Source organism: Moschus berezovskii, chromosome 15 (assembly GCF_049115385.1).
Source record: "Moschus berezovskii isolate FMDL1 chromosome 15, NW_MosBer_1.0, whole genome shotgun sequence".
In the NCBI taxonomy this organism is placed as follows: Eukaryota; Metazoa; Chordata; class Mammalia; order Artiodactyla; family Moschidae; genus Moschus; species Moschus berezovskii.
The window spans coordinates 51,319,446-51,332,889 of NC_142474.1; the positions used below are offsets into that span (position 1 = coordinate 51,319,446).

At 35.9% G+C, this 13,444-nt stretch overlaps 1 protein-coding gene across 2 annotated transcripts in view; it reads right to left on the reverse strand.

The window, feature by feature from the left end:
• The window catches only part of KIF5B (kinesin family member 5B), a 48,253-nt gene that overhangs the window by 6,255 nt on the left and 28,554 nt on the right, over window positions 1–13,444 (reverse strand). For both annotated transcript variants that reach the window (XM_055429635.2, XM_055429643.2), the window contains exons 15-24: window positions 11,958–12,101; window positions 5,773–5,961; window positions 5,006–5,123; window positions 4,245–4,306; window positions 4,039–4,148; window positions 3,048–3,149; window positions 2,266–2,326; window positions 2,085–2,156; window positions 1,626–1,730; window positions 352–568 (exon numbers count right to left, since the gene is read on the reverse strand). In XM_055429635.2, coding sequence (XP_055285610.1) covers window positions 352–568; window positions 1,626–1,730; window positions 2,085–2,156; window positions 2,266–2,326; window positions 3,048–3,149; window positions 4,039–4,148; window positions 4,245–4,306; window positions 5,006–5,123; window positions 5,773–5,961; window positions 11,958–12,101 — 1,180 coding nt within the window. The remainder of the gene's footprint in view (window positions 1–351; window positions 569–1,625; window positions 1,731–2,084; window positions 2,157–2,265; window positions 2,327–3,047; window positions 3,150–4,038; window positions 4,149–4,244; window positions 4,307–5,005; window positions 5,124–5,772; window positions 5,962–11,957; window positions 12,102–13,444) is intronic.

Below are 13,444 nucleotides of genomic sequence, written 5' to 3' on the forward strand. Positions count from 1 at the left end.
TCTTGTTGAAAGGTTAAATTTAATAACCTCTTAAAAACCTTATTCCTATATCACTGCTTTACAATTAAAGCACAAGATACTGGATGACATTTTCTTGCAAGTCTCTTCTTGCTTTAATAACAGTGCTCTTCATAGTTTCTCTAAACCTGACCAGTCTTGCTCATCTAGTTCTGACTTAGCTCCTTCCCCTGCTAAGGTGGCTATGCCTCATTGCTCTTCACTCCCAACAGTGCCATCCTCTGGTAAACTAGAAAATGTAACAAATACCATATGACAAATCAGATTACATTCTCAAGTAAATAAAAATATTCAAACCAAAGCAGTTTCATGGTTTTATTGTGTCATACTAACCAATCTGTGCAGAATGTCCTCTTCTGGCCATATTCTTTGACCTGACTGCTTCCTTTATACGATCTACTTCCTGCTGATAGCGTTTGCGATCGCGAGATGCATTTTCTTTGGCTTCTTTCAGCGCAGACTCCAAAGCTTTCACCCTCTCAGCTGTAGCTCTGAGTCGTTTTTCCAGCTTAGGGAGCTCACAGCGAAGATCTGCATTATCACGTACCAGCTAAAGGCAGACACAGAAAACAAGGATTCTGGATTTACTGATGATTTGAAAAAATATAAACATTTCATAACTTCTCTTGAAAAAAAAAAAAAACCACTACATTTTATGTTAAGGTTTTCCCACAGCTAGTTTAATTTAGGTAGCAACATGCAGATAATACATATATCTATAAATATACTCACATGTCTCCCCCCAAATACAATTTCATTCAATATTGAGGGGCTCGTGAGACTGTTCTTTCCCCCATGACAATACATTATAACAAAGCATTAGGTCTCTTCATTAAGAGACTCATCTGGTGGACATGAAAATCCTTTTAGATACAGTAAGATCCACAAGTAAACATAAACAAGTCCTTAATAAGTGCTGAAAGAAAGGCTAAAATTTCCTGAATCTCACTCTAGTGCAAACACCAGATTTACAGTAACAAAGGCATACAACAATTAAGTATGCCAAGGAGCTTAAAAAATAACTGAATCACGTTATCAAGCCTTAATAAAAGAAAAAAGTAAACAAAACAAACACACCCCATAGTAAGTATTCCTCTTTTTTTTTTTTGGCCATACTGCATAGCTTGCGGGATCTTAGGTTTCCTGACCAGGGATCGAATCTGGACCCCCATAATGGAAATGTAGAGTACTAACCACTGGACTGCCAGGGAAGTCCCTACTTTACAAAAACAATGAACTGCCTTGTTATTTTATGCATTTCACACTCTGAGGTAGTAAATGTATGAAGACCAAAAAACAACAACAACAACGGTATTTTAACTTAAAGACTTGTCTCCCAGAGATTTAAAAATGACCATGAATAAATTAAGGAAACTGACAGATCTGAAGCCCTACAAAGAAAATAACAACCCATCTTTTCACTGGCCTCTTGATAAAAGGCTGTTAAAAATAGTAACTGATGTAAAAATTGCTAGTGGTTTATTTATATAATTGCATGACAGAGTAACAGAATGGCTCAGGATATGAAAATGTTTAGGACTCTTAAGATTCAAATGCTTGTCACTCCTCAGTTTTTATTGCAGTGACACTGGAATAAACTTTATTACCTGTTTGTGGACTTTGGTGAGTTGTTCCAGATTATTTTCAAGAAAGGAGATTTTTTGCTTCTGAGCAGCACTGCCTCCAGTGTCATCTGAATCAATCTCAGCACTCTAGAAAAAGATCAATCAATGCTATGAAAAAATATTACTGGATCAAATAAAAGGTCTAAGCTTAACTACTACCAAAACTGTTATGACAATGTGAAGTTATTTCACTTGTGAATACAATTAGACACAGAAAGCACTACTGTAAGGCAAAAGAAGGGGGTGGCAGAGGATGTGATGGTTAGACAGCATCACTGGCTCAATGGACATGAATTTGAGCAAACTCTGGGAGACAGAGGAGGTCAGAGGATAAGGTGTGCTGCAGTCCACGGTGTTGCAGAGTCAGACATGACTTAGCGATGAACAACAAAAACAACAAGCACCATTACATAAATATCCACCCTGGTATTATTTTATTACCTTTTTAACCCTGGTGGCCAGGTCCTGAACAAAGAGCTTCCGCAGGTTGTGTAAAGTCTGAAGTTCCTTTGCCTTGAATTAAGAAAGCAGTATTTTTAGAAGCTGGTCTTCAAATTTACTAAAACCAGGGGAAGAATCCATTAATATTCCCCAATCCTATTTATTTCCAAGTTTTCCTTACCACTGTCTCTTCCAAACCTTTCAAGTCTTGTCTTGCTTGTTCTCGTCTATCTTGCATAACCCTGAACAGTAGAATATACAAATACAGTAAGTATGGGCTCAACTTTTGAGTCCATAAATTCTAGTTTTATTTAGCACAAGTATTCAATCAAATATTTTTATCTGACAGGATCAATGCTTAAATTCATATATGAAAAAGATCTTATTTTGAAAAAATTTACCAATGTTTAGTCTTTCAAAGAAATTTCTATATGCCTTATAATCTTCTAAAATCTATAGGTTATCAGGAAAGAACTGCCATAATATAGCAATGGGAGAGATGAAAGGATATGTGGCAGAATTTAAGGAATAAGGAGTGAAAGAATATGCATTATCATATAGTATGTCAGAAACAACGGACTAAAGGAAAATTACAGATTATAAATTACTGAAGACAAAAAAGAATGTTTTTATGCAAGATCAAATCTGACAAAAATTCAGTTTTTGTGGCAGATCCTGAAATCTAAACTTCTAAATGTCATGCTTTAGGTTTATTTTTATGATGGATCTTGAAGTAATCTGAATCTTGATTACCAGTAAAATTAAGACCTTGCTTTCACTGAAGTACAAAAATGTACTGCATGTTTTTAGGTAAAAATCAAACCAACTCAAGAGGGTTTAAGAAAAACACCCCTTCGCCTACACAAAGTGAAACATTTATCCACTGAATATAACGGAGAGCAATGCCTGCAGTTCTCTAATTTAGTTTTTTATTTTCAAACTTGAATCAAAACATCTACTCACGTAAGTTCATGTAGTTTTCTGCTCTTTTCCTGATCTGTAGCTTTCAACTTTTCATGTTCTACTCTCAGGCGTTCTTGCTCTAACATCATTTTCTGGTTTTGGCTGACAAAATAAAAAACACCTCACAAGATCAACATCATCATTTTCTGAATGCTGTAATTTTTCATTCTCCTGAATTCTTTCCCTAAATCCATTAACAAAAAGTTCCACGTCCCAAGCTTTGTCATCATTTTTTATTACTCTCCTTTGCCTCCTACTCAAATCATGATTTGGTCAAAGACCTCAAATTTCTATCAGTTCTCTGTTATATGTGCATGGCTGTGGAAGTAAGGAAAATATGTTCTAGAAAAACTAAGACAACCACTTCTATTAAAAGAAACATTTTTAAAAGCCACAATTTTCATAAAGTTTTTCTCAGGAATTCCCTGGTGGTCTAGTGGTTAAGAATCCACCCTGCAATGCAGGAACTCGGGTTCAATCCTTGATTGGGGAACTAAGATTCCACACGCCGTGGGGCAACTGAGCTCTCATACCTCAACTTGAGAGCCCGAGTGGCTACAAACTACAGAGCCCAGACTCCCTAAAGCCATGCACCACAATTAGAAAGGACTGCATGCCCCAAGCAAGAGAGCCAATGCAGCCTAAAATAAATAATTATTTTTTAAAAACGTTAAGGAAAGGATCTGGAGAAGACAGTGATGTATATCTGAAATAACGGTTAAAGTTGGGGAATATTTTTCTTTTTACTGAATATCTACATCAAAAGACCTAAGAAAAATTTTCAAAAACTTCCACTGAAACTAGGACTTCCACTCACAAATGAAGATTCTTTATTTTCAAGTCAAAAATTGTTTCAAAGAAAAATGCAGGTTACATACATTAGAAATAAGGATATATTACCCACCAGTGACCTTTTATGTCCTCCTGTCTAAACAGTTAAGTCTTTCCAAGTTAGTTTCTACTACCTCAGAAGAAAAGAAATCACACTTACTCTTGAAGGTCAGTAATAAGTTTTTCTTTTGCCTCGACTTCATCTCTCAAACTACTAATTTGTTTTTGATGAGTTTCTCTATGGCTTTGGATCTGCTGTTCAACAGCTTGCTAAAATAATTGGGGGAAAAGGATTTTAAGTCAGATTAATCATGATTAATAATGATGAATTAAAGCCATTAGAGTCCAATGTTACACCAAATTTACCTTAACTTCATTTGCCGTTTGAACCTTATTCAAGTGCTCCTTTTCCATTTCATGTACTTTCTCTGTTTGGGTGGGAAGAGAAAACAGAAGAGAGTTCTTGATACAAACCAAGGAGCAAATGGGTTTTATGAGGCTAGGTTCTTTAATGGGCTTTCCCTGGTGGCTCAGTGGTAAAGAATCCTCCTGCCAATGCAGGAGACATAGGAAATGGCAACCCACTCTAGTATTCTTGCCAGGAAAAATCCCATGGACAGAGGAGCCTGGTAAGCTATAGTCACAGAACAATCAGACACGACTGACTGACTAAACAACTTTCCTTAATAGTACTTGACTTTAAATTACCCAAATACCACATGGTAAATTTTACTCAGTACATACTGATTAGTAACGGTAGTTATATTCTTTGTATTGATATTATGGTGTGTTTTTTTTTTTTTTGCCAAATTCTGGAACAGATAGGCTAGCATGTGTAGGGAAACAAGACAGCTTTCTAAGTCCCCTGTGTCAGGACACGTGCACACAGCACATGCACACGTGGACACACACAACTTAGAAATTCCTAGATTGGTCACTTCCATATTCAAAAACAATTTCAAAAATATGTTTCAAAGCCACACTAAAATGTAATATTTATTATACCAATTGGTTTGTATTCCTACTAGTGTATTCTCCCTCAGTGTGACTATGTTTACTACAATCATACTGAAGTCAGTAACAGTTTATAACATAGATATAACTCATGAATAACTGGAAGAGAGTACCTTGTGCTCGAAGCTGGACTAGCTCTTCACTGAGGGAATCAACAGACTCCTCCAGCTGTCTTTTCTTTTGCTCCACATTTTGAAGATACTCAGTCAATGATTTGATTTTGGCTTCATGCTTTTGAGGAAAATGAACTGTTATGAAGTGGAATAAAACCTCTCACACACACTCAGCTGTTCAGAATATTTGAGAGTAAGCAAGATTTATCAATATATTAAATACAAAATAAACTTACAGAACAAGATACTCAAGACCAAAATGTTTAGGGGCAAGTTTTTACAATGATAAAGAATTTAATTAGTGAAATGGTCATCTGTGCAGTTTCTAACACTTACAAAATAAGGCACTTTAACGGCTGATTTATGAGGTAATATTCTTACTGTTATCTCCAACTAACATTAACCTCTACCTTTCTCCTCCAATTCCTATCCTGCTGAATGGTCTCATCCATTTAGTCTCCAAAGCCATATCATTGGCCCTGTAGTTTTTCTTATGCTAGAATTATTCCAGATTCTTCAACAGTCACCAGTCACAGCTTTCTAGTAAATTCCTATACTTAACATACACATGTCACCAAATATAACCCAGTTAAATCATTCATGTTATCACATTGCAGCTAGAGTAGGAAAAAGTAGCTGAATTAACTGCTTAATGTTGTTACTCAAAATAACCTACAAAAGGTCATTTTTCTTAGAACTTTAACAATAACAAAATTTACATGTGGCTGTTCAAAAAAAATGAGGAAGGTTTGTTCTGTAACACATACTTGAGAGATACGAAGCTGGCATGCTGCTAACTCCTTTTCATTTTCTTCCATTTTTTTGTTGCTCTCAGTTTGTGTGCTTTCTAACTGTTTGCAGCGTTTTACCATGGTTTTTACTTCTGACTTCATTTTGCTTATGTAGAGCCTTGCAACAGTGAATTCTTCATCTATCATGCCAGTTCCCTCGGGCTGCTGTGAGAAAAGGAGAAACAGAAATGAAAGATTAAAAAAAGTCTTTCCTTTTCTTTAGAACCTAATTAGGTTCTAAAATTTTAAACAAAATTAAATACTTTTAATATTATTCTGGGCTTCCCTGGTGGCTCAGAGGTTAAAGAGTCTGCCTCCAATGCGGGAGACCCGGGTTCGATCCCTGGGTCGGGAAGATCCCCTGGAGAAGGAAACGGTAACCCACTCCAGTATTCTTGCCTGGAGAATCCCATGGACGGAGAAGCCTGGTAGGCTACAGTCCAAGGGGTCGCAGAGTCGGACATGACTGAGCGACAGAATGGAATGGAACGGAATATTATTCAACATTTGTAGGAAGCTTGGAATTTTTTATTAAATATTGTTTTTACTAAAGGGTAAGTAAAGGATAGCTTAATTTTTGCCTTCCTTACCTTCTAAACTTAATGTTAACAGACACCTACAGGGAATAAAAATGTAACATATAAACAAACAAAACTAATGAACTCTGCCTCTTTCAATCTGTGGATTTCTTCCTCAAAGGTGCTCAGTAAATTTACTGTTATTGTGTAAGGCCAGTTCAAAACTTAACAAATAATGATGTTTAGGTGGCTGGAAAAGAATGACTAAGGAGGAACTGTGGTCAGTGCACATTCCTTAGTAACTTTCATGAGTTTCATTACAAAATTCCAAAACAATATTCAGTGTCAAAAAATAAGAAGCTCAGGGGAATTCCCCAGTGGCTGAGTGGTTAGGACTCACTTTCACTGCTGGAGCCTGGGTTCAATCCCTGGTTGGGGAACTAAGATCCCACAAGCCACACGGTATGACCAAAGAAATTCCCCAAACCCAAAAACATAAAAATAAAAAACAAAAAAAGACCTTGACCCTCCCACTAACATCTCGAACAAGACAAGGATGCCTACCCTCACCAGTTCTATTCAACAAAGTACTGGAAGTTCTAACCATATCAATCAGACAAGAAAAAGAAAAGATATCCAAATTGAAAGGAAATAGGTAAAACTATCTTATGTAGCTAATATACTATATAGAAAACCTTAAAGAATCCACACAAAAAGTAGAATTGATAAAATGAATTCAGCAAGGTGAGTGAGTGAGTGAAGTCGCTTAGTCGCATACGACTCTTGGCGACCCTGTGGATGGTAGCCCACCAGGCTCCTCCATCCATGGGATTCTCCAGGCAAGAATACTGGAGTGGGTTGCCATTTCCTTCTCCAGGGGATCTTTCTGACCCAGGGATCGAACCCAGGTTTCCCACATAGCAGGCAGACTCTTTAACCCAAACAGGAATAAACCTGAACCATGTAGGCAAAAGACTTACATGCTGAAAACTATAAAACATTAATAAAGGAAACTGATGTTTATTCAAAGAAATGGAAAGATATTCTATGTTCTTGAACTGGAAGAATTAATATTGCTAAAATGGCCATATTACCCAGAGCAAGCTATAGATTTAATGGGATTACTATCAAATAACCCATGACATTCATCACAGAACTAAATAATCCTAAAATTTATATGGAACCATAATATTTAGAAATGCCAAAGCAATCCTAAGGAAAAAGCAGGAGGTATAACCCTCCCAGACTTCAGACAATACTACAAAGCTACAGTCAGCAAAAAAGCATGATACTGGCACAAAGAACCCAGAAATAAACCCACAACTATGGACAATTAACCTTTGACAAAGATGACAAGAACATACAATGGGAAAAAGTCTTTTAGCAAATAGTGTTGAGAAAGTTGGACAGCCAGATGAATCAATGAAGTTAAGACACTCCTTCATACCATGCACAAAAATAAACTCAAAAGGGCTTAAAGACTTAAAACATAACACCATAAAACTAGAAGAGATTATAGGCAAAATATTCTTTGATAAATCATAGCAATGTTTTAAGTTCAGTATCCCAAGGCAGCAGAAATAAAAGCAAAAGCAAACAAATGGGACCTGATCAAACTTACAAGCTTTTGAAAAGAAAAGGAAACCATAATCAAAACAAAAAGACAACCTACAGAATGGCAGAAAATATTTGCAAATGATGAGACCATCAAGGGCTTAATATCCAAAATATACTAACAGCTCATACAACTCAACAACAAAACAAACACCCCACCCCCCATAAGAGGCAGAAGACTTAAAGAGACATCTCTCCAAAGAGGAAATACAGATGGCCAAAAGGCACATGAAAAGATGCTTAATACCACTAATTATTAGAGAAACGCAAATCAAAATGCAATGAGGTACCACCTAACATTGGTCAGAACGGCCTACATTAAAAAGTCTACAAATAACAAATGCTGGAGAGGGTGAGAATGTGAACTGGTGCAGCCATGATGGAGAACACTATGGAGGTTTCTCAAAATAAACTAAAAATAGAATTACCATATGATCCAGCAATCAGTCCCACTTCTGGGCATCACCTAGTATTTGCCAAGGGGCAGCGGGGAGAGGGGGGGAAGGAGGGAGTGAGAGGTTGGGATTAGCAGATGCAAACCAGTATATATAGAATGGATAAACAACAAGGTCATACTGTATAGCACAGGGATATATTTTAAATATTCTGTGCTAAATCACAATGGAAAAAAGAGTATGAAAAAGAATGTGTATCTATGTATAAATGAATCACCCTGGTTTACAGGAGAAATTAACACAATATTGTAAATCAACTACACTTCGACTTAAAAATAAGGAGCTTGAGAAGAAAGATGTAAACCTGTCTTTGTGTGCAGATGACACGATTTTTTAAAGAAAAACTCCTGGAACTAATACACCATTATAGCAACATTACAGGATACAAGATTAACTTACACAAGTCAATCACTTTCCAATAAACTAGCAAAACAGGGAAACAAGGGAATCTGAAACTAAAAACATCTCTTTCTGATGTCATTCATATTATCACTTAAAAGAAACAGCCAACATAATACTGAAGAACAACAAAGTTGGAGGACTGACACTACCCAACTTCAAGACTTACTAAAGCTACAGTTTTCAAGATGACATGGTACTGACAAAAGAACAAACAGGTTATTAGAAAAGAATCGAAAGCCTAGGAATAGCAGACACAAATACAGTCAATTAATCTCTGACAGAGGACAAAGGGAATTCAACGGAAAATGGACAGTCTTTTCAGTAAACTGCTGGAAAAACAAGTCATATACATGTAAATATCTCATAGAAAAAAATGAACTCCCAATGGATCATATACCTAAATGTAAATTCAAAACCAAAAAACTTCTAGAAGATAACAAATGAGAAAATCTAGGTGACCATGGGTTTGGAGATGAGGTTTTAAAGTATAACACCAAAACCACAATCCATGAAGAAAAAGAATGGCAAGCTAGACTTCATTTAAAAGATAAGCCAGACTGGGAGAAATATCTACAAAACATATACCTAAAGAAGGACTATTATTCAAAACACACAAACAGGACTCTTAAAATATATGTAAGAAAATAGAGTCCAAAATGCAAATTAAAACAGTGTGCTACGGCTGATTCATGTTTATGTACAGTAGACACCAATACAATATTGTAAAGCAATTATCCTTCAATTAAAAACAAAAACACCAAAACTGTGTGATAATGTCACATATCTGTTAAAAAGGCTCTAACCAAAAAAATGATGACATCAAATACTGGTGAGGATGTGAATAGAACTTTCATTTTATTGCTGGTGGGAGCAAAAAATGCTATAAGCCAATTTTGAACACAGTTTGGGAGTTTCTTACTAAGTTAATATAGTCTTAACCTATGATCTAGCAACCATGCTCTTAATTATTTTAACCCATCAAATCAAAAACTTATGTACTCAGAAAAACCTGCACATGAATGTCTGTTTACAGCAGCTTTAAACTAGAGGTAACCAAAGTGGCCTTCAACAGGTACCTACCTACATACAAAAGGGCTTCCCTGGTGGCTCAAATGGTAAAGAATCTGACTGCAATGCAGGACACCGGGTTCAATCCCTGGGTCTGGAAGATCCCCGGGAGAAGGGAATGACAACCCACTCCAGTATTCTTGCCTGGAGAATTCCGTGGACAGGGCCTGGCGGGCTACAGTCCATGGGGTGGGAAAGAGTCAGACGCAACTGAGCAACTAACACTTTCACTTTCTTTTACATACGAAAATGAAATGAGCTATCAAGCTAAAAGACATGGAAAAACCTTAAATGCACACTGCTAAGTAAAAGAAGCCAGTCTGAAACAGCTAATACTGTATGATTCCACTTATATGACACTCTGGAAATGGCACAACTAGAGACAGTTAAAAAGATTAATGTTTGCTAGTGATTCAGGGGAGAGGGATGAGCAGGTAAAGCACAAGCAACTTGTTAGGACAGTGAAATGATTTTGATACTGCAATGGTGGATCTATATTATGCATTCATCAAAATCCAGAGACTTGTATAACACACAGAGCGAAACATTAAGCAAAACATGCAAAACAAGGAGAACTCAAGCAGTGCTTACTGATGATGTTTAACAGGAAAAGAATTACATGCAAAACACAAGAATACTGAGGATCCATTTCTTCTTTTAAAAGAACCTATCTGCAAGTCTGACTTGTTTTCAAAATACTACAATGGTTTAGTGACAAAAGCGGTTTAGATGTCTGGTTATCACTGGCTGTGCCATAAGACATAAGCCAGCCTTACTCTTTATTTTTTCTACCTTTACCACTTTTTCACTTACTACATTATTTGAACATGAAATGAATGAGAAAAGTGAAAAGTGTTAGTTGCTCAGTCCTGTCCAACTCTTTGTGACCCCATGGACTGTAGCCTGCCAGGCTCCTCTGTCCATGAAATTCTCCAGGCAAGAACACTGGAGTGGGTTGTCATTTTCTTCTCCAATGAAATGGATGGATTTTTCTAAAAACAAGCCACAAATTTACAAAGAAAAATTTGAACATGTTTGCAGTGTTCAGAATATGAAAGAAATCTTTTTTTTATCCCGGAAGATTCCAACAGAACGTAAGCAGTCTCACATACTTCACTACAAACAGGACCGGGCAGGATGTTCAAACTGACAGTGAAGAAAGAGCAAGTCACATCATTCAATGTTTAATAACGCTTTTCTGTTCTGATCAGGTGAGCCAGCATTAAGAAACAACACAATTATGAGAATGAATCCTTGCCTCCATCAACAAACAATAGCTTGTAAAAACAACAGAAGGAAAGTGTGCTCCACAGTGAAAGCTTTTATTTCATTTTCAACTCTTGTTAAATAGGGCTGCTTAGCTGGCTTTCACTATAAACTTAAGTATAAATTTGCTCTCCTTGTCACTATAATTAGACTTTAATTTTAAAAAAAGGAAGTCTATACAAATATCTACTGCAACATACAAACCTTTCATGTTATGTGCATGTTTTTTCAGTTAAGAGTCTAGTTTGTATTTTTGATCTAAGTTTTAAAATCTACCAGGTGGCAATTTTTTTTTTAACTACACACTAGTGCTAATATAACTAAGTATCCGCACCCTGAAAAAGATTATTAGAAAAGAAAAAATGTAGCAAAATTTTGATAACTGATTAACTCTAAGGTTCACAATATTGTCCTGTTTACTACTATATGTTCAAAAAATTTCCAAATATAAAGAATTAATTAGCAGTGCTCACCTTTTATCTTTTTAAACACTTACAGCAACCAGAAGCTAATTTCCTTACAGTTTACTCCTGAAGCTATTGTTTCAATTACACACTTTCTGTGCAGTAATTTATTAGCAATAATTTTGAAGTGCAAAAATTTTTACATAGAGAAGAAAACCAAACAAGTAGTCCAGATAAATGCTATTGACTGAGCATGTCTCCTTGAGGACCCTTTATCCTCTCCCTCTCCCTCATCTATTTAAAATGAAGTTAATACCCTCTACTACAGATGGGTCTTGGAGGAGGAGATGACGGGTATGAAAAGAACTTTGTGAAAAATAAAAGCCTGAGTTCTATACAAATAATCATGCTTGCTCTCAGGTAGTTACAATTACCTTTACGTCGTTGTTTCCCACAGCAATTCCTATTTCTGCCAGGTCTTTTAGTAAAGATGCCATCATCTCTGCTGCTCTTTTTTTCTGGTGGTTGGTCATTTCCTTAAGTTTCTGAAGCTCAGCATCTATACTTGCTAAACTTGCCTAATAGAACAAAACACAAAAGGTACAGTGAAATCTATTAAATGAAAGATCAACTCAAATATTGATAGGTATTTTCATTCCGTACTCATAAAACCATTATTTTCTGCTTTCATTTTCTCGAATTCTCTATTGAGTTCTGGGCTAGCTCTCAGCTCAAATTTAAAATGTATTTTAGGCCAAAGACGACCATGTAAAGTAGCCACACTGTAGCTTCATTAAGAGCAGACAGTTTGTATTACTTCACTAATTTTTGAGATTGGATGTTTTCTACCTAGAAATGGAAAACTTTCAAATTAACTAGATTTGATTTTATTACCTTTGGAAACAGTCTGAGAAAATATATGTTAGTATGGAACTGATAAGTCTTCTACATGGCTGATAAGTTTTATCTGCTTTTTATATAGTAGTTTCTGAGAAGAATTCACCTGATAATTACTACTACTTTTGTACTATGCTACATGCAATTATCCAGGAGACAATGAAGTAGCATTACTATATGAGTTTAATTACTATAATTATAACTAAAATAATAGCTGGCTTACCAGCAACAAAGTCATCACAATTTTGAAAATTCAACTGAATCTGGCTGCTTTAACTGTTTGTTGTATCACAGATCATATACTGCATTTTTAATGCAAGTTACTGACTTTTAATCCGTATCTTTTAGTAAAGATACCATTGTTTCAGCTGCTCATTTCTTCTGGTCATTTCCTTAAGTGTCTGAAAACCAGCAGATTGTAAGTTCACTCAGTTTGATCTACAACATACTACCAAGTCCAAATTACCAGACAATATCTCTAACAACTGAACAGCAATACTCTTAAGTATATAAAAAGATGCAGACCACTTTAGGTGTTTCTAACTCCTTACCAATACAATGCTCATATATAAACTGGGACACAAACAGAACAGTCATAAACGCTGAAATCAGTGGCTAAGGACCAACTTACAGTTTACAGAGTTTTAAGAAACTCCTATCATTTGTTCAAATAGAAATTAGGTTTGCTAATAATGCAACTCAGTTAAGAGTTATAAAGGTACTTTGATTTCCTTGGTATAAATTATAACTTCAAGCTAAATGTAACTTGGGAGATCAAAAAGGGAAAAGGAACTTCTCCAGGAGCAGAAAGGCTTTTAAAAATGTCATTTCATAGCGCTGATTGCTTTCCTTTAAACACTTGATGTGACAGGGAAACAACTAGTGAGCACTGATCCTATGTCCAACTTTATTTAAATATGATTGCTAAATAAGGAGCCAGAATTAACAACAAAAGTTTAAGAAAAAGAGAGCTCATCCAGGAATGATGCTCAAAATATCGCAGAAGCAGTCACAGTTGTATACT